Genomic DNA, 17,884 nt, shown 5'->3' with positions numbered 1-17,884 from the left:
TTTATTAGCCTACCTTGAGACATGGACGCGCGACTCCGGCGGCTTCAAGACTTTCCCACATTCCGCGCCCTCCTCGCCCTAAGAGGTACCCCTTAACCTCGAACACGTTCACGTCCTGCTACCACCATACCGCTCCGACTCTGCCATTAATGCCTCCAGGTACCTTGCACAGAAAGATCTGATTAAGTGCTGCTCGAAGACAAGTCATGCATGCGCATAGATCCACTTCTAGCTACTAGACTAGCTGCTTCTTCTTCGTTATTGCGACCTTCCCGCTCGGACGTCAGGCGACGAAAGACATGCTTGCATTACAGTCTTCTCCGCACTTGTCCGCATTTGAGTACCCCCTCAGGACCTTCGACTCGCATGAAGGGTCTAACAGGGTTGCATCAGCGGCAGGTCAAGGAGTCGATCAAGCAGTCGCGAGCCTGGACCTCTTCTTCTTGCGAACTGCATCCTTGTGCCTCTTCCGATAGTCAGAGGTAAGCTGTCCCCGTGCTTCCTGCCACCGTGACCGGATTTCGTCCTCGGTCGCGGTGCGGCGAAAAGGCTGAACCGAGGATGTTGTAGTCGTGCGCAGTACGTCGAACACGTCCGGCCGCGAGGACGACTGGCTCGAGCTCCGCGCTACTGTCGGAAAGAAGAAGGGGGTGTTGGGATCGAAATCGAGGCCCTTGGGCTGTTTGACCACCGCCGTGCCACTCATCCCCGGTGCTGACTCTGTACCTGCATCATCCGAGGCGGGAAATACGGGCTGATCCTCATCAGGCTCAAAGTTAAGCTCTTCGTCGAGGTCCAAGTCGAGATTTCCCATGATGGAGAATCCGCCGGCTTCGATCGGAATATGTTAGCCCTTTTCACCATAGATGAGTTGAGAGCAGGAGACTCACTCTCTTCTTGTGGCCGAAACATGTCCTTGAGGCTCGACATTGAGACTCGGTTGGGCTCTGCTGGTCCGTCCTTGGCTTGACTCTGCTGTTCTTGAGTCTTGGCTTCATCATTTGGAGAGAGGTCGGCCTGCCCTTGCTCGACGACATCCTCCTCCTCCTCGTCTTCCTCGACGAATCCAGGATCAAAGCGCACGTGAGGCGTGAAGGCATCCGCTTGCTCTCGATGTTCTGAATCTGGTGCTGGAACGGCAAGAAAGGCGGCTCTGCGCTCTATTCTCTTCTGTTCCGCCTCAGCAGCTGCCTTCTCCTCTTTGCTCTTTACTTCCTCGTTCGGTTGAGGGTCCATCGCCTTCATAACCTCATCCTGCTCGATCTGTCCCTGTCCCTCATCGTCTCCAGTTTCATTGTCGTCGGCTTGTTGCACATCATTGTTGCTTTGCTCCAATTGCTTGGCATCACCTTCGTTATCGTCGCCATCATATTCGTCATCATCGCCATCGTCATCTTCGTCGTCGCTGTCAGTGTCGTTGTCACTGTCCTCGAAAAGATTGTTCTTCTCTTCTTGGGCCTGGCGCAAACGGTTTGCCTCGTCTGCATCAATCGACCCTTTGACTCCACCGAACATGTCTTGCAGCAGCGTCAGATATCGCGATCTCTCGTCCTCACCGGGCCCGGGCGCGAGATCGACCCCCTCAATAGCCTCTTGATACCCCTCCGAGAAAGCATCCTCTTCGTCCGGATCATACGCCGGATACGAGTCGACTTTGAGATAGGCTGCGTCTTTCTCTGCTTCCCGCTTATTCTGCTGATTCGTCGGGGTCTCCGATTCGACTGACGAGTCGGACTGCGAGCTAGAACTTGCTGTTGCTTCCGACTCCAACTCGGATGCCCCACCATGATCTGACTCTGCCTCGGCAGAAGGAAGAGTATGTGTTTTCCTGACAGCCACTTCCTCGCGCAGAATCTTGCCGTCCCTGCTTTTCAGTATCCATTTCTCCGCGCCACTCTCATCGCCCTCTCCCTCAAACGTCCACTCTCCTTCCACAGCCGCCGTACCATCGTCGAGTAGAGAGCCGCTGAAGTGCACTGCAGCGTACCGCGTGGGGTCAATGGTCCGCCTCCTGGCTCTCTTTGCGGGCTCGCCCGATCCCTTCCCCTTCCCTCTTCTCTTCCTTTTGTCGTCCTCCTTAGTAGACGCAGCCGGAACTGCCGGCACGGGCACAGGCCTCTCCGGGCGCATGTGCATCGGCCTGATAAGGTGCCCTGCTGGTGTCTTCTTCCAGCCCTGAGTCAGAAACCCGTCAGTATCAAGCCACTCAGGTACACTTGGTGCGAACATCCACCACTCACCCATTCGCCCTTGTCTACTTTCTCAGAGGTGACGGCCTCGCTGAGATCCCTTGACTCAAAGCCTGCCTTTCGAATTCTCTCCTTCTTTTTCTTTTCCTTCTTTGCCTCCTTCTCCTCACGCTCCTTGTCCGCCTTGTCCCTTGTTCCCTTTTTACTGCCTTCGCCATCCTCTTCCTCATTCCTGGACCCCCAGGCTCTTTCCCTGGCAAGCCCTAATCTGAGCTTGTGACCTTTCCACGTCGTTCCACTGAGCGTGTTTATCGCCCTCTTGACTCCTTCCTCGGGACCCACGAGCGTGGCGAAGCACCAGTTGACGGTGCGTCCGACACCGTCCTGGCCTGGAGGCCATCCTTCGATCGATGTCGCTTCGAGACCAAATGACGCCATACGTGCCGAGATGTCAGAGGTACTGCACTGCAACGGGTTCAATCCAGAGATGTGCATGCGCCTCCGAACTTTCGGTGCGCTAGCTGCCATCTTCTCTGCCGAAAGTGAAGGGCAAGGCTGTGACGGGAGAGGTACACCAGATCTCAAATGGACTGCGAAGGAAGTGGACGAGAAAAAAAAAAATCAAATGGGAATACGCTCTGCCCGAATCCCGGGATGGCAAAGCCCATCAGTCTCCTCACCGTCGACAACATTTGATCGATGGTCACAGCGGGCACAAAACACCTCAAAATGCTGAGCTGCAGCTGCTCGATAAAATACTTTCAGTGCAATCTTCGTACCTTCGACTGTCTAGTAATTGTCTTTTTCCCATTTCCCCATTATAGATAGGCAGATGTATGTTGATTGACCCCGTTGGGAAGGAAAGCAGTGGCAAGAGCAATCAAGAACGTGAGAGGAGAGTAAGCGAATGTGGGGATGCAGAGAGGGGAGTCTGTCACGCTTTTCTGAATCCAGAAAGTTGAAGACCGCAAACAGATACCTGCGCTCCCTTTATGCAGATGCGAATTGTTGTATGCGGGCTTGGGGTATCGATGTTTCAGTCATGCCAATCACGCCGCTGCTGCTGCTGCTGCCGACGATGCCGCTGGTATCGGTGTCGCTGACAAGACCCCACTCTTCCGCCCTTCTTCCATCTCAATGACGGAGTCCGAAGGAACCTTGCTGCCAAGACCGAAACCGATAATCTTCGCGGTTATCTCCGAGTCCGTCGAGCTGCTCCTGCTGGTAGAAGCGCGACTCGACGTCAACTCCTCTTGTTCGAGCTGGGCTGCGACTCTCGCAGACGGCGGCAGCCGCTCGTAGCTGTTGACGTTCTTGCTGGTACTTCGCATACTCCGGCCAAAGAGTCGGTCCACGCCGCGGGTAGTCATCTCGCGTTCGTGTTTGGCATCGAGGTTACGAAGGAGGAAATGCGAGGCAAGCGAAAAGGCCACGAGCGAGTAGAGAGAGCCGACGACGAGATCGATGGCGAAATCTGTTTCCATAACGGTGATGAGCTTTCTTCCCACATTGAGAGAGACACATATACTCACGATGATGGAGGTCTTAGAGGAGAAAGCACAGGTAGAGGAGGAGTGAGCTAGTGCAGGACGGGGAAGAGAGCTGGAAAGGGATCTCACACATCGTGCTCCAGAACATCGCGCTGGAGTAGACAATCATCGTCGCGATGCCCCAATTGCCGCCATACCGTGCCACGAAAAAGGAAAAGCACATCGATGTCGCCGCATGCAAGCTTGGCAGTGCTCCAAAGACGACCTGCGTCAAGATTGGACCACGTCAACCAGAGAGCTCCAAAGATACCCAGGATGGTTTACTCACGGGGCTCTTCTTGAAGGCGGCCTTGTACAAATGCGTGCCCAAAGCTGCATCGACGCGAATGAGGCCAGCTGGATTGCCGGGAAAGTCGTAGTCTGGGATCGTCTCGACAGGATACACGTCATAGTACCATGGCGCGGCATTGGGAAAGACGATGTGGGTAAATAGACCGCTGAGGTTTTGCACGCCGAGCGTGAGACCTGTCCGCATTCCCTGTAAGTTACCAACTTATAGCAAATGCTGAGGGGCCAAGTCTACATACCAAAGACGATTGCTGCGCCCGGTGGGCCAAATCCCCAGATCCACCATCCTGCAATGAAGGGCGAAGCGAAATGGAGGACGCCGTAGAAAATCCACGCGATGACGTCCTGCGATGGTGTCCACTCCACTCCCAGGGCGAGCTTGTTAAGAGCCTTGAGCCAAAGTGGAAAGAGGAGGATGAGGACAGGGTAGAGACGTCTTGACTGCATTGTCCGACTCCGTGTTCGGACGAGCAGAGCCAAAGGAACGAGCAGGCAAGCAAAGAAGAGGGTGCCGCTGACAGAAAGCAGCCTTGCCTCGATTCGCGGAAGCAGATCGACATTGATCTGTTCAGAGAGGCACAAAAAGCGCAGTGAGCCTCCGTAAAGACATGGTAATAGACGGACAAAGCATGCTCACCGCTGGTCTCCACTCGGGGGGTAGGTTGCGGGCGCACTTGAACGCCAGCGTCCATGTAACGGGCGGCACAATGCCCGCAGCCAGCCCAGCAAACCATCGCAGGGGAGACTTGCCGTTCAGGAGCACGTCCCAGCAGTGCCTCACCAGTCTCCTGCCCTGCTCAAAGAGCAGCAACAACGCAATTAGCGTCGCAATGCAGAGCGGTATCAACAGCAGCTTCGATGCCATCTCTCTCTTCTCTTCTCTTCCGTTCTTCTCGAACGGTCTGGTCGATGATGAAGGTAGCTTCTACAGGCTTCAAAACTGTGCGGGCTGATATTTCTAGCAGGAGCACCTGCGAGGGGTTTCCCTCGCAATACGCCTTGACCTGAGCCCTACGGAATGGGCCAAGTCGTGTGATGGGTGCATCCTCAAAACAACACTAGTTTTCTGATTTGGCTAAGAAAAAAAAAAAAACAAGGAACGCAAGAAAATTGAACGGAAGGACGCCGCCGATCGATACAAGAACCGCACGGGTACTATATAAGTAGCACTGTTACAGCTGGACCCCTCCTCTAATTACCTTTGCCAAGACCGATGTACGCTGATCATATGCCTAAACTCTTATCTGCACAAGGGACGAAATGAACTCAGCTGAGACCCGCTTTGGCTAATCGGACATTACCAGGGCAGGCTTGGATCTGTTCAGTTCGGAAAAGGCATCCGAAGGAGAGGCTTTACGTGTACCAAGGAAAAGAACGGCCGTGGCTTTAAGGAAGCGGTGCAGAGGAGTGCCGTCTGGCCGCGGGATCGGCAGGTCCGTTGTAACTTCTTCATCTTCACTCCATCGCTAGGTACGTAATTAGATCCATCGCAAAAGCGGTGGAAGACACACACAAGCGCGCGCGACTGCCTTGCCGAAAGTTTGACAGACCAACAAAAGTGTGTGTGTGCGCGCCATTTGTGACGGCAAACGCCATCTTCCAAGGCGGGGTAGGACGGCATCGTCTTTAGAAGGGCAGCTCCACGTGGCCACTCTTTCAAGACTCTCGCTTTTTTGAACCTTGCATGTCACCGGTGATTGCGTACGTACACGAAGAGGACTTTTGTTGCAAGAAGTCGAGGGATGACCTGAAATGCATTCTCTGATCCTGTAGCTGTCTGTCACTTCGACAAAGTAAAACCAGATAAATCGTATGGCGTCGAGGATGACATTCCGGCTGGATGAAATCCGATTGAACCGGAGAGGCTAATTTGCATCGCTAGCTTATTCACCCACTCTGTCACATCACGCCAACCAAACAAGCCCGGACATGGCCGGGCGTGCCATGCTGACGTCTGCCTTAAGACGGTCTCCGTCGTGCTCGCTGTTGCTGAGGGCATCAGCTCCTGCACGATCGATCAACAGCAAGTCTGGCGTTGTCCACCGAGCGGCTCCAGCGCCGACAGCGACGCCATCGCTCCAGTCTGCGAATGCCCCACCACCAGCTCCTTTACAAGGACAAGGCAAGTCCACGCTGCAGCACATCCACCATGAACGTTCCGGCATCTCTGTCTTTGTCCATCCAACCACGATCTCCCTCGCCTCGCCTCAGCATGGCATCCACGAGCCCGTCCACTTTGACCATGTGTGGCTTCGAGACGCGTGCATAGAGCCAAACAGCGTCCAGCCCGACACCAAGCAGAAGCTCTTCCACACCTCGGACATTGCCATTCCAGACTCACGAGGTCTCCTTGCCGGGTGAGTTCAGGAGCAACCTCGCCTCCCTCTGAAGAGACTAGGGCTGAATTGAAGTCCAGACCCGACGCTGTTCGGCTCCTGGAGGAAGGCGATGAAGAGCTGCCCCGATTGCAGCTCTCCTTCGCTCCGGCCCATGCAGTAACCAATGCGTTTTCTGCAGCCTTTTCTTCCGTGCCGCCATCATCGGACAAGCCACACATTTCCCACTTACCCTTGGCCCTGCTCCTTGAGCACGCCCAGCCGGCTTTGTACGCGTCAAGCCATGGCGACATTGGCGGTGCAGCAAGATCGTGGGCGGCCAAGGATCTCTCACCCGCTTTTGCCCGCTCGCCGAGCCCTCCAAGAGCTCAAGACGTAGTGCCAGGAGAACGCATGGACGTCGAAGCGGCTACATCGAGGCCTGCCCGCCTGACGTGGGCCTCGCTGCTCTCGGCCAAGGATAGTGGCGGTGATGCAAAAGCCGAGGCAACAGCAGCACGCTTCGCCCTGGTCAATTCTCTCATGCGCGACGGCATCGCTTTCGTCACGAGCCTTCCAACCGACACGACTGGGAACGAAGTGGACGCATCGTCGCCTACATCTCCCTCCCTAGCCCGTCTGGCCGAGATGGTGAGTTACTTGCTTCATCTCTCGCTCTCTGGCCCCCGTCTGTTGACTGAACGTGTTCAATGACAGCTCGGTGAGATCCGCCACACCTTCTATGGGCCTCTTTGGGATGTGCGCTCGCTCGGCTCTACATCACGTAACATCGCCTACACGAATCTAGACTTGGGTCTGCACATGGACCTCCTCTACTTCCAGAACCCACCGCGTTTCCAATTCCTGCACATGCTGCGAAATGAGGTGCGAGGTGGCGAGAGCATCTTCGTCGATAGCTTTGCCGTGGCTCAGAAGATGTGGGACGATCATCGCGACCAGTTCCGGGTCCTCGCAGAGGTGAGTCCTGTTCCGCGCAGTCTGCTCGATCATATGCTGACACTGCTTGATTCAGACGCCTGTCGGCTTCCACTACCAAAATGACAACCGCCACTACCGCTACACACACCCGACCTTTGAGCTGGCAACATCCTCGTCGGGCCACGCCGGCCCCTCTTCCGCGGCGACCACGATGCCGAGACTGTGCGCTGTCAACTACTCGCCTCCGTTCCAGTCGCCGCTTCCGCCGCCCACAGCGGACCGTGAGCGGTTCTACGAGGCTCTCAAGACGTTTGCCGATCTGACGCTGTCGGACGAGTTCCGGTACGAGCGCACCCTGTCGCCAGGCGAATGTGTCATCTTTGACAACCGGAGGGTGCTCCACGCGAGAAGGGGGTTCGAGTGGGATGAAACAGAGAACAAGCAAGGAGGACAGATAAAAAGGTGGCTGAAAGGTGCGTGTCTAGACATCTTTCGACAGAGAGATCAGTGCTCACACGAGGGATTGCTGCAGGCTGCTACGTCGATGGCGATGCGATCTGGAGCACCTATCGCACGCTTTTGGCAAAAGCTCAACCAAAGGGCAAGCTCGGTCTCTGATGCATGGGCGTAATAATGGTAACTTGTTAATACACAATGGGGGGTCAGAAAAATGAGAAAAGTTCGACAGTATCATTGGTATCCTAGCGAATCGAGTCTCTTGAGAATCTCTTCGGCGTCCGGGGCACGAACACTGCCGGAAGCGACAACGCGCTGGAGGTAATCAATAGCCAGGCTGATGTTTCCGCCGCTGCCTGCTGCAGCTGTTGCCTGCTTGGCTGCAAATGGTGCTCCCAGGCTGGCAGAGGCCGATTCGACCGCAGTTTCATGCAACATGATGCCAGCCAACTGAATCTCCTGTGCTCAGTCATAGAGTGTCTTAGTCCCTTCAAGCGGAAAGCTACTGAGGTGGGAGGGGATCACAGAGGACATACCAGAGAAGCTGCAATGATGTAGCTGTTTGCCCGAGGTCCAACGTCGATCTCCTCCTCGCCCAAGGACCTTGCTCTCTCGAGTAATTCAACGATTCGTCGGTGCCACAGCGCTCCTGCCTGCTCATCTGCGCCGATGCCTCGGCTCTGTTCTGCTTCCTCTTCTTCCACGAGGCGCGCAATGGCCTCCATGACGTGCACCTGGGCCCAAAGGTCCGCGTAGTCGATGGACAGGATCCGCTTGTAGCACTCGATGGCGTTGCTCGTCTGCCCCATGCGCTCATAGCAATTTGCCATCGAGTTCCAGAAACGGTGGTCATAAGGACTGTGATTTTCGTCAGTCTTTACTGCCAGGCTTTAGGAAGGAGGGAACGGGCACGAGTCTGCTCACTTGATCGAGGCAGCCTTCTTGTGGTGATTTAGGGCGTGCGAAAAGGCCGAATTGAGTTCGTAGGTGTTTGCAAGTCCCGTCCAAGCCCTTACGTCCCTGGGATTGATCTCAAGTGCGCGCCGGTACATCTCTGCTGCAGCCATGCTATTTCTCGTCTCGATGTATGCATGACCCAGCAGGATCCAGGCCGATGAGCAAGTGGGATCGAGCCTGACTGCACGCTTGAAAGCTTCCAGAGCACGCAGATTGTCGCCTCGCAGCGTGTGATAATTGCCTACGGCACAGCACACTTCAGCGTCGTCGATGCCGGCCTTGGCCAGTAAGTGTGTCAGATGGGCAAGCTTGTCTTCCTTGTTTTGCACAAAGAGGCAATTCGAGTAGTCGGCCATACCATCGAGACGATACGGGTCGATGGCTCTAGCTGCTTCGTATGCCTCTTCGGCCCCTTCAAGGTCTTGGACGAGGTAGAGATTGTGAGCGCGACAGATGAGAAGGTAGGGTAAGTCTGGGAACGACTCGAGCAAGCAGTCGATGCGCTGGAGGCAGTCGTTCGGGGGGCGAGCCGCGCTGCTTCTCCCAAAGTGGTCGCAAAAGAATGATGTCATGAATGAGTCTGGAAGTAGGGGCCCAATTTCCTCCAGCTTTTTTGGGGGCAAAGTGTGAGTGCCTGCAGACTCGGCGTTGTTGAGCAGTACCCACTTCAGCTAGACCACCTTCCAACGTCGCGCTGAGTTCGAGCCAGGCGCTCCAGTTATATGGCATCGCCTCAACGCTCCGAAGCAGGCAGTCCATCGCTTCAATGCGCCGGCCAAGCTTGCGGAAAATCACACCTTTCCTACGTTGATTTGGACTAAGCTGCGAGGTAAAACGTGCAAGGCGTCAAACTCACAAAAAGAGGAGGTAAGGGTCGTGAGGATCAATGAGTTGCCGAAGAATGTCGAGAATCTCGTGCCCCATTCTCGGCACCTTCCCCTTCCGTTTGGCCGCCGGAGTGCGGTCCTCTTCCATCTTCTTGTCCAGCGCAAGGTACCGAGCATACAAGCCGAGGAAGAGGGCCTTCACGCCTTTGACCCTGTGGCCCTCGAGCATGGTCGCGCACCGCTCCCACTGTTGATGATCAAAGAGTGATTTGGCCAGCATGAATACGTCTTCCTCCTCTTCTTCGTCGAGCTCCCCCAACCCAGCCACTACCGAGGCAGACTGGGACGCTGAGACTGACGCTGAAGCGGACGTGGCAAAATGAACGTGTGCCGACATGGACGCATCGTCATCGACATTGACATCGGGTACCCCTTCTTCCTCCTCGGGATAGCTGACGTTAGCCAGCGGCGAAGGAGGCGCTACGTTGCGGAAGCTCGCGAATCGGCCAGAGTCATCTGCTGATGGACTGCCACTGCCACTGCCACCACCGATGGCGGGGAAAGCCGGCGTCGACTGCGTTGGAAAACTGGCAAGGGTCCTTGTGGCTGGCGTCGAGGCCAGAGGACCATTCACCGTTGAGTACTGAGCCGTGTGCGGTGACTTGAGCTGGACAGCATCCGGCTGAGGGAGGCAGACAAGAAGCTCCAGAGCCCTATCGAAGTGTTTTAGCGCTGCTCTATCTCTTCGACACACCTTCGCACAGACTCACCACTTTGACGCGTGCGAAAGGCCCCTCTCCGACAGCTGCCGGGCCGCTCTTCTGAGCAGCGAGCGGGCCCTGGCTGGGCTCGAGTCTGGAAAGTCGCTCTTGACCTGCAGTGGCGACAACGACGAGGACATGGCAGCGACCATCAAGATGGCCTACTTTGGTTTCCGGAGGTGTTGGTCTCCTCAATCCTCCAGACGCGTTACACACACCCACGTGGTGCCACATTCTAAGGTAGCAACGTCGAGGTGGTCATTCTCCCTTACGGCTGTCTATTCATTACAGCGGAGCTTATTGGCACTTGGAACCCTAGCAGGTGGTGAACTTTCAGACATCAGTCGACCCTTTTATGCTTCTTCACCGGTTCTTGGTGCCATTTTCTCGCTTTAGAATGAAGACTGGGTCTACATTGCCCGCAGACAATTGAGCGATGGCGGACTTCCCTTGATGGGATAGTTGACCAAAGAGCTTTCATTTGACCTGGAGTGACAACAAGCACTGGCAGGCTGTCTTTATCCCTCAATGACTATTCGTCACAGAAGTTCAAACTGGCCATCTGTCCGCATGAGGTCGACGGAACATAATTGTGAAAAGATTGCTGGTCTACAATCTAGCTGGAGGGCACAAATTGCCGATCTTGCGATCGTACATTCTGCCCGGAGATTCTCTCAACTGTTTGCTTCTAGGTATGTCGAGACCCATCGTGGTGGCTTTGTCCCACCAGCATCTCAGTCTTCACGGTCGCTACAGCGTGATGGCTTAGGCGGAGAAAGCACGTGGGCTCAACCTCCACTGGTGGACAAGCGCGCCTGTTTGCTTTCCTAAGGCAAAGGTCGCTCCATGGTCACCCTTCCGACAGCAATGTCGGCGCCGCAAGACTCGCCTCAGGGCCATGAGCATCCCGATTCCTGGACACGGTCCATCGATGCCGTCTATGCGCTCTTCGAATCAGAGGCGAACCGGGCTGCGTATCCGCGGCTTGCCGACAAGGTGCAGAAGGCCGTCGAGCTGTGCCAGGAGGTATTGGAGGAGCTTGGGTGAGTCCTTCTCTTCTCCCTCTTCCCCCTCTTGTGTTCAATCTAGCTGACCAAAGAGAGCGTCTCAAAGACCGAGACGATGGGCGTTGAGCTTCAATGGGGGAAAAGATTGTGAGCTAGTTGCGCTCCTCTGACCGAGACCTTCCAGGCTTATCGAAAGCTCCCTTTGTGTCATTAGGTACTGTCCTTGTTCACATCCTCTCTGCTGTCCTGCGCCGACTCGAGAAGCTTCCCGCGCGCACGTTGGATCCGATCCCGGCGCTGTACATCACATGCACCTCGCCCTTTGAGCAAGTGGATGAGTTCGTGGCCGAGTCGATGCAGCGGTACGATCTCCGCCTCGTCAAGCTTGGCGGCGATATGAAGGCCGGCCTCGAGGCGTACCTCGACGGCGTCGAGGAGGTCAGTGAGGTCCATGGAAGTTTTTCTGGTGGCCCACCGAATGGCACTGCAACGATGGAGGAGGCAGGAAACGGAGAGCGGAGGAAGCGGGATTGCAGGGCGATCTTCCTTGGCACAAGACGCACCGATCCGCATGGAGGTGAGAGCCAGGCGTGGTGACCAGCCCCTACGCCGATGCTCGATTTACTGACAAAAGAGCCGCTGCTCTTTCAACCAGCCGATCTCACGCCGAGAGCGCCAACCGACAAGGGGTGGCCGAACGTCGAGCGCGTCCAGCCGATCCTCGATTGGGACTACGCCGACGTCTGGGCTTTTCTTCGCTGTCCGCTCCTTGCAGACTCCGGCGACGAAGAGCACGGGAATGCACAGAGCAGCCCGGCAAAGAAACTGAGCGGGTCTGCCGAAGGAGTCCCCTACTGCATACTCTACGATCAAGGGTTCGTCCATGTCCCGTGCTCGGCATTTGCAAGTCTCTTTTAGCTGACTTTAATCCAACAGATACACATCTCTGGGAAGCACCTTCAACACATTCCGGAATCCTTACTTGAAGTCGGAAGACGGTCAGTCTTACAGGCCGGCCTACATGTTGCAGGACGGCAGCCTAGAAAGATGCGGACGGGGCAAGCAGCAATAAAATCTCATTGCTCCATTTGCGATTCCCTTGTTCATCATTGGGGAAGATAGTGCTACGCCACGGCGGCGAGGCCGGCAGCGACACAGGCCTGCAGCGCCGCGGGCATGTATGCGAGGAAGAGGTAAGGGAGGAATGCGGCTCCGAGGACTTGCCAGTCCCACAGTCTTCCATCGACAACCCTCTCGACTACTACGGTGAGGGGAATACCGACCAGCGTTTGAGGCGAGGACGGCGAAGAGAAGCGCATGTAAACTGCGATGAGTGCCTTGGACAGCCACACGAGGCCTGCAGGAGAGACGAATAGAAGGGAGAGGGAGTAGAAAAAGAGCGTGACGGACCTGCTCGTCTTTCGGCCACGCGGCCCCACCGCTAGCCGGAGGGAGCACAGTGGCAGGCAGAGGAGGCCGGCAGTAGTAGCCGCCAGGGAGAAGTTGACGATGCTGGCTGCCACAACGATGATGCCGACGTGGAGAAGAGTGATTGCTTGCAGCAATCTTGCCAAGGACGCCGTTCGCGAGGTGGCCGAAGTAACGAGTGACGTGGCTGACTGCGACAGAATCGGGTGACAGCTCTGGTTGATCCTTCCAACTACCGTCCTTGTCTGATACGCAGCTGCGAGAGGGATGGAGACAGCTGCCAACAGCGTCACCAGTGTGACGGCCAGGAGGGGCTCACACAAGGTCAGGCCCTGGCTGGCGCAGTCGATGGGTGCCGTGCTCGACAGCCAAAAGCACGCAGCCCCAGCCAGATGGCAGCAACCAACCACGGCCAGCGTACCGGGCAGCGGTCGGCCTTGAATGTCGAGCAGTTCCGTAAGTGCCTTCGTTCGCGAAGAGCTTAGCACTTGTCCCCTCCGAATTGCGCCGAGGATAGACGAAGAGATGAGGTCCGTGAGAAATTGTGACGTTGTGGGTCGTTCCAAAGGCACATCGTCGTCGTCTTCCTCTTCCTCATTAAGCAAATTGGGCTTTTCGTGGGTGTTTCCTCCATTGAAAGGGTCGACCTTTTCCTCATAGGCTACCTCGTGAGCCAGTTCAACGAGGGCAATTCTTCTCTGCTGGGCCTTTTGCCCTTCGTCGAGCCAAATGGATATGCCGGTGATGGTCATAGCAGCACCCAAAAGCACCGCTACGGCGATGCACTTTGCCACTTCGATGAAAAGTTGTGTACTCGTGACGAGATAGAAGAATTGCGAGTGATGTAATCGCTCGAGAAGGTTGGAAAAGGATCTTGTCATCGACTCGCCCACCCTTCCCATGTGCCAGAATCCGTAGGGGCCGGAAGCAGGCTTGGCAAAGAGGGTGATTGCATCAACGTGGAAACGATGGAAGAGGCCGTGAACGCCAGTGGGGTGGCCCACGACGAGATTGCGCAGCTGGCCCAAGACATTGAGGAGACCGCCGACGTACTTTGCTTCGCCATCACGGTCGCCCCACAGATGCTCCTCCAAAAGGGCGCCCAGCGAGCCCAGGCGGCGCTGGTAGGGTCTTGGCGGCACAGAGGACTCGGAGAGCTCGATGGGGACGCCATTGATGCGCTCGGCCACACGCGTCAAGGTATTGATGACATCAAGATTCGGCAGCTGGCCGTCAAGGCCCTCGTGGCGGACGACGATCGACGAGAAGCTGTCCGAGGGGTAGTCGAACGCCATGGCATTCCAAATGAGCGAGCCTGATTCCTGTATGCGCTCGGTATGAAGGTTCGACTGGCCCCTAGCGAAATAGGTTGAGGTCCACGCCTGGATGCCGTCCAAATTGCCATCGCCAAAAACAAAGATCAGGTCTTTGCTCCAGTGAGAGTGCCCAATGAGGAAACGGGCTAGCGCAAGTACCGTTGTGATGCCTCGCACGTTTGCCCTCCGCACTTGGGAACGCTCATAGTCGTCCATGGAACCTTCCAGGGCTGCTCTTGCCCTACTCTTCTGGTCTTCTTCCTTGGCATCAGGGTCGTCGGTCCCGTCCCACTGGCTTCGCCACCGTGCACAGATGACCAGCGCTTCTCTCCCGTCACCTCTCGCAGCTGGCCACCGCGCATACGTATTGATGCCCGACAGACCCTTCGGCAAGTTTCGCGTGGAGAAAGCACGCTTTGTACCAGGGAGGGTGAATGTGTAGGATTGATTGTAAGGCGTCATTCCGAGACTCCGGAGCTCGCTGGTGAGGAAGGCGGCACGTCTTAAGGTATAACCATCAGCAATCGCTCTGTGCTTTACCCTCGAGAACCCCAAGCCTGCTCACCTCTCTGAGCGGTCGTCTGCGACCAAACCGACCCGATTCGCCACCTGGTCTGCCCATTGCACCTCGCCCCAGTCCCACGACACATCAGCCGCCCCGGGCTGAAGTGCATTCTCGTCAACGTAGACTTTGCGTGCAAAGGGTTTGCTCGGCGACGGTAGCAGGACGGCCAGAAGGAACGAGGCGACAACGAGAAGAGGAGGCAGGAGTGGCAGGACGACGAGAAGCTTGCTGAAGAGGGCACCCAGCAGTTGTCTGAGCTTGTTGCCCTTTGGCGTTGCAGACACTGTATCTGGAGCCACTTTTGTCTCGGGCAAATCCAAGACTTGCTTCTCCTCTTGCTCGTCATCGTCGTCGTTGCCGTCTTGATGGAAGTCAAGCTCTTCGTCTATTGCCTCGATCTTTGCCCTCTCCTCTTCTTTGTCCTCCTTGGAGATTCTAGATTTGGCGGTCGACTTCCTGTCCTCATCTTCGGATAGCTCTCTGGACATTGAGCGTGTTGACCTCCGTGACATTGTGCGACCGACCGGCAGCGCCCTCTTTCTCGCCTCACCTTCGTCGTTGCTTGGTCAATGCGCGGCGTTTCCTGTCCTTGGGCGAGGATTCTCAAATGCGCGTGTTTAGACTAATTTTCCTCTTCGGCCGACCTAGCGAGCCAACTCTCTCTTCTTCCTGTCTCAACTTGGATCGCCGCCTGCGCTACACAACAGCTCGCCTCGGATCGTCAATCGAATCAGGAAGAAAAGACAGAAGAAATGTCGCTGTTTGGGGGCACGACGGCGCCCGCATTTGGGCAAGCGCCGGCGCAGCAGCCAGCAGCATCCGTCGAGCCGCAAGATATCGAGGTGATGCAGCCTCCCACTGACGGCGTGTCTGCTCTGAGCTTCTCGCCCGTCGCCGACTTTCTCGCCGCCAGCTGCTGGGACAATAACGTGAGTGACGTGCTCAAAATTGTGCATGGACGTGTACAAGTATGCTGAGAGGCGGAGCCCGACACCAGGTTCGGATCTATGGGGTCGAGAGCACAGGAACAACGTCGCCGAAAGCCATGTATAGCCACGAGGCGCCGGTGCTGGATGTGACATGGAGCAAGGACGGGACAAAGATCATTTCTGGCGGGGCAGACAAAGCGGCACGCATGTACGACGTCAACACGGGCCAGTCGTCGCAGGTGGCTGCGCACGATGCACCCATTAAGGGCGTTCGATGGGTCGAGCAGGGCGGTGGCATCCTCGCGACAGGCAGCTGGGACAAGACTCTCAAGGTGGGATCCATTCTACTCTCTCTGTGTGTCTCGTGAGCTGACGATGTGCAACACAGTATTGGGACCTGCGCACCCCGAATGCGATTGCCACGGCGCAGCTGCAGGAGCGCTGCTATTCGATGGACTCTGTCTGGCCCTACGTTGTAGTCGCTACTGCTGAGCGCAAGATCCAGGTGTTCGACCTTTCGCAAAACCCATCCAACGCTATCATTGTAAGCGGCCTGAAGCCCCTTTAGCCTTCCGCTCCCTCTGTCGCTGACCAGGCGATCCACAACAGACAATGGAGAGCCCGCTCAAGTGGCAGACGCGCGTCGTGTCGTGCTTCCAGCGCGCTGATCAGCCAGGCCTGCCGCCCAATCCGCCTGGCTTCGCAGTTGGGAGCGTCGAGGGCAGGGTGGCAATCCAGTACGTCAAGGAGGAGAACAAATCCAGCAACTTCAGCTTCAAATGCCACCGGAAAGACCCGCCGGCACCGGCGCCGGGCCAGACACAGAGGGAACCGCATCAGCTCTTCTGCGTCAATGCAATCAGCTTCCACCCCATCCAGGGAACTTTCTCCACGGCTGGCTCTGACGGCACTATCAACTTCTGGGACAAAGACAGCAAAACAAGGCTCAAGTGTGAGCATTTCTCCCTCCCCTGTCCTCATAATCTACTTGGTGCTGACCATTCTTTTCATGGGATAGCTTTTGAAGCCAAGGCGGGTCCCATCTCGGCAACGGCTTTTAACCAGAACGGAAACATCTTTGCCTATGCTGGTGAGTGGATCAGCGAGAAAGCGTGAGGAGCTCGCTTGGCTGACTCGTGTTCGAAAACAGTGAGCTACGACTGGCACAAGGGTCATCAATATGCCAATCCCCCCAACACACCCAACAAGATTTTCTTGCATGCTACAAAGGACGACGAGGTCAAGCGCAGACCAAAGAAGGCGTGATTGCGCTCACTTTACTTCTCTCTCTCGCTTCCCCTTGAGCTCATGTACTGTACAATAATGAAATTATCCTCAATGACTTTGCTCTTTCCAGGAGTCCTGCGGCCATGAATCAAGGCCATCCCCATCTTCTCGCTCTAACCCCTCCAGCAGTACCTCTGATCGTTTTGGCGGACGCTTCATCCAGGTGAAGCGGTCAATCGACGCTGTGAAGTAGTCTGCTCGGTTCCAGTAGCTTCAGTCACTGCTCTCAGACGTTGCATGCAAAAGAAGACCCACCGTTGATCTGCTTACGACCGCGCCATATGATTGGCCTTACATGGACTAAGTCCTCATCTTTCATCTCGTCGTCGTTAGCGTGCATGCCAATGACAGCTTCGGCTCTTTGCTGAGCCTCTGCTTTTCTCCTGGCCTTCCGTTCTTGACGAATCAGTGTCGCGTCGATTCGAGAAGAGGAAACGTCATGCTCTGTCTCCTCATCGTCGTCCTCCTCCGATGACACATACGGCTGGTAGACGGTGACTGAGATTCCCTCGTCTCTCTCTTGACTCGACAAAGACGACGTCGAAGGGACATCGTCCGACGCTTGTGCAGCAAGCACGAATCTCTGCCGTGTATCGGTTTCATCCTTCTGCGTCTGTTCATCTGCGAGGGCCGTCTTGAAGTCGAAGAAGGGCATCCTATCCCATTCTCTGCCTACTTTTGAAGCACCAGCAGTACTAGCAGATGAGGGGCCGGCAGATGCTTTGCTGCATTCACGAAGGGCGCGGATTGCACCCCTCTGCAGGCGTCGTTGTTCGCTCCCGTAGAGCATCCTCGACTCGAGCCGCGTAACCTTGGATTTGTCCTCGTCTCGCTTTGAGCGTTTCTTGCGCACCTCCTCTGCGAGCAGGGACTTCTCTAGGCTGTCGGGCTTCAGACGCCGACCGCCTCTTTCCTCCGCCATTACCCTCTGACTTCTACTACCAGACCAAGGCCTTGTCTTTCTTTTTCGTTTGCCTGTGTGTTTCAGAAGCCAAAAGTGACTTACGAAAGTGACAGAAAAGAGACGCGTCCGTGCACGGACATTGTGCGCGGGGCGCGGGTAGTCCGGA

The 17,884-nt window shown here is 56.0% G+C and overlaps 8 protein-coding genes across 8 annotated transcripts; 3 read left to right on the top strand and 5 right to left on the bottom strand.

Moving 5' to 3' along the window:
* Window positions 1–185: 185 nt before the first annotated feature.
* On the bottom strand, window positions 186–2,741 carry FA10DRAFT_268075 (hypothetical protein). The gene is made up of 3 exons (XM_025522170.1): window positions 2,241–2,741; window positions 891–2,175; window positions 186–831 (listed from the first exon to the last, which is right to left on the bottom strand). The coding sequence occupies exons 1-3, from the start codon at window positions 2,715–2,717 to the stop codon at window positions 413–415; spliced, it is 2,181 nt and encodes a 726-aa protein (XP_025376732.1). The 5' UTR covers window positions 2,718–2,741; the 3' UTR covers window positions 186–412.
* Window positions 2,742–2,953: 212 nt separating this feature from the next.
* On the bottom strand, window positions 2,954–4,945 carry FA10DRAFT_268074 (hypothetical protein). The gene is made up of 6 exons (XM_025522169.1): window positions 4,665–4,945; window positions 4,267–4,591; window positions 4,008–4,204; window positions 3,809–3,944; window positions 3,722–3,733; window positions 2,954–3,663 (listed from the first exon to the last, which is right to left on the bottom strand). The coding sequence occupies exons 1-6, from the start codon at window positions 4,890–4,892 to the stop codon at window positions 3,239–3,241; spliced, it is 1,323 nt and encodes a 440-aa protein (XP_025376731.1). The 5' UTR covers window positions 4,893–4,945; the 3' UTR covers window positions 2,954–3,238.
* An 891-nt stretch (window positions 4,946–5,836) lies between these two features.
* FA10DRAFT_147048 (Clavaminate synthase-like protein) lies at window positions 5,837–7,935 on the top strand. Its single transcript, XM_025518076.1, has 5 exons — window positions 5,837–6,384; window positions 6,444–6,993; window positions 7,060–7,320; window positions 7,376–7,754; window positions 7,814–7,935. Exons 1-5 carry the CDS (start codon window positions 5,957–5,959, stop codon window positions 7,897–7,899), a joined length of 1,704 nt encoding a protein of 567 aa, XP_025376730.1. The 5' UTR covers window positions 5,837–5,956; the 3' UTR covers window positions 7,900–7,935.
* Window positions 7,891–10,442, bottom strand: FA10DRAFT_268072 (TPR-like protein). The gene is made up of 6 exons (XM_025522168.1): window positions 10,292–10,442; window positions 9,551–10,234; window positions 9,361–9,496; window positions 8,662–9,302; window positions 8,274–8,595; window positions 7,891–8,196 (listed from the first exon to the last, which is right to left on the bottom strand). Exons 1-6 carry the CDS (start codon window positions 10,420–10,422, stop codon window positions 7,972–7,974), a joined length of 2,139 nt encoding a protein of 712 aa, XP_025376729.1. The 5' UTR covers window positions 10,423–10,442; the 3' UTR covers window positions 7,891–7,971.
* Window positions 10,443–11,128: 686 nt separating this feature from the next.
* Window positions 11,129–12,361, top strand: FA10DRAFT_231597 (adenine nucleotide alpha hydrolases-like protein; the record flags this gene model as incomplete). Its single annotated transcript, XM_025518862.1, has 5 exons — window positions 11,129–11,325; window positions 11,396–11,436; window positions 11,504–11,866; window positions 11,945–12,164; window positions 12,226–12,361. The coding sequence occupies 5 exons, from the start codon at window positions 11,129–11,131 to the stop codon at window positions 12,359–12,361; spliced, it is 957 nt and encodes a 318-aa protein (XP_025376728.1).
* Window positions 12,323–15,145, bottom strand: FA10DRAFT_268069 (hypothetical protein). Its single transcript, XM_025522167.1, has 2 exons — window positions 14,599–15,145; window positions 12,323–14,535 (listed from the first exon to the last, which is right to left on the bottom strand). Exons 1-2 carry the CDS (start codon window positions 15,084–15,086, stop codon window positions 12,414–12,416), a joined length of 2,610 nt encoding a protein of 869 aa, XP_025376727.1. The 5' UTR covers window positions 15,087–15,145; the 3' UTR covers window positions 12,323–12,413.
* Window positions 15,146–15,275: 130 nt separating this feature from the next.
* FA10DRAFT_275728 (WD40 repeat-like protein) lies at window positions 15,276–16,908 on the top strand. The gene is made up of 6 exons (XM_025523279.1): window positions 15,276–15,527; window positions 15,596–15,859; window positions 15,916–16,071; window positions 16,137–16,479; window positions 16,546–16,617; window positions 16,678–16,908. Exons 1-6 carry the CDS (start codon window positions 15,351–15,353, stop codon window positions 16,791–16,793), a joined length of 1,128 nt encoding a protein of 375 aa, XP_025376726.1. The 5' UTR covers window positions 15,276–15,350; the 3' UTR covers window positions 16,794–16,908.
* Window positions 16,719–17,789, bottom strand: FA10DRAFT_268068 (hypothetical protein). Its single transcript, XM_025522166.1, has 2 exons — window positions 17,070–17,789; window positions 16,719–17,008 (listed from the first exon to the last, which is right to left on the bottom strand). Exons 1-2 carry the CDS (start codon window positions 17,734–17,736, stop codon window positions 16,863–16,865), a joined length of 813 nt encoding a protein of 270 aa, XP_025376725.1. The 5' UTR covers window positions 17,737–17,789; the 3' UTR covers window positions 16,719–16,862.
* Between the last annotated feature and the right edge of the window lie 95 nt (window positions 17,790–17,884).

Source organism: Acaromyces ingoldii (genome assembly GCF_003144295.1).
Source record: "Acaromyces ingoldii strain MCA 4198 unplaced genomic scaffold FA10scaffold_4, whole genome shotgun sequence".
Classification (NCBI taxonomy): domain Eukaryota; kingdom Fungi; phylum Basidiomycota; class Exobasidiomycetes; order Exobasidiales; family Cryptobasidiaceae; genus Acaromyces; species Acaromyces ingoldii.
Note: the sequence above shows the minus strand (reverse complement) of the source record. Positions and strands in the feature narration are given on the sequence as shown.

Coding starts and splice junctions, on each gene's coding strand:
- FA10DRAFT_268075 (XM_025522170.1), bottom strand. CDS start 2,717: ATGGCAGCTAGCGCACCGAAAGTTCGGAGGCGCATGCACATCTCTGGA. Junction 2,176..2,240: donor AAGTAGACAAGGGCGAATGG/GTGAGTGGTGGA, acceptor TTTCTGACTCAG/GGCTGGAAGAAGACACCAGC. Junction 832..890: donor GTTTCGGCCACAAGAAGAGA/GTGAGTCTCCTG, acceptor TTCCGATCGAAG/CCGGCGGATTCTCCATCATG.
- FA10DRAFT_268074 (XM_025522169.1), bottom strand. CDS start 4,892: ATGGCATCGAAGCTGCTGTTGATACCGCTCTGCATTGCGACGCTAATT. Junction 4,592..4,664: donor CCCCCGAGTGGAGACCAGCG/GTGAGCATGCTT, acceptor CTCTCTGAACAG/ATCAATGTCGATCTGCTTCC. Junction 4,205..4,266: donor GGGCGCAGCAATCGTCTTTG/GTATGTAGACTT, acceptor GAATGCGGACAG/GTCTCACGCTCGGCGTGCAA.
- FA10DRAFT_147048 (XM_025518076.1), top strand. CDS start 5,957: ATGGCCGGGCGTGCCATGCTGACGTCTGCCTTAAGACGGTCTCCGTCG. Junction 6,385..6,443: donor TCACGAGGTCTCCTTGCCGG/GTGAGTTCAGGA, acceptor ATTGAAGTCCAG/ACCCGACGCTGTTCGGCTCC. Junction 7,321..7,375: donor AGTTCCGGGTCCTCGCAGAG/GTGAGTCCTGTT, acceptor TGCTTGATTCAG/ACGCCTGTCGGCTTCCACTA.
- FA10DRAFT_268072 (XM_025522168.1), bottom strand. CDS start 10,422: ATGTCCTCGTCGTTGTCGCCACTGCAGGTCAAGAGCGACTTTCCAGAC. Junction 8,596..8,661: donor AAGAAGGCTGCCTCGATCAA/GTGAGCAGACTC, acceptor CGAAAATCACAG/TCCTTATGACCACCGTTTCT. Junction 8,197..8,273: donor ACATCATTGCAGCTTCTCTG/GTATGTCCTCTG, acceptor GACTGAGCACAG/GAGATTCAGTTGGCTGGCAT.
- FA10DRAFT_268069 (XM_025522167.1), bottom strand. CDS start 15,086: ATGTCCAGAGAGCTATCCGAAGATGAGGACAGGAAGTCGACCGCCAAA. Junction 14,536..14,598: donor GCAGACGACCGCTCAGAGAG/GTGAGCAGGCTT, acceptor TTATACCTTAAG/ACGTGCCGCCTTCCTCACCA.
- FA10DRAFT_275728 (XM_025523279.1), top strand. CDS start 15,351: ATGTCGCTGTTTGGGGGCACGACGGCGCCCGCATTTGGGCAAGCGCCG. Junction 15,528..15,595: donor CCAGCTGCTGGGACAATAAC/GTGAGTGACGTG, acceptor GCCCGACACCAG/GTTCGGATCTATGGGGTCGA. Junction 16,072..16,136: donor ACCCATCCAACGCTATCATT/GTAAGCGGCCTG, acceptor GATCCACAACAG/ACAATGGAGAGCCCGCTCAA.
- FA10DRAFT_268068 (XM_025522166.1), bottom strand. CDS start 17,736: ATGGCGGAGGAAAGAGGCGGTCGGCGTCTGAAGCCCGACAGCCTAGAG. Junction 17,009..17,069: donor CGGTCGTAAGCAGATCAACG/GTGGGTCTTCTT, acceptor GGAACCGAGCAG/ACTACTTCACAGCGTCGATT.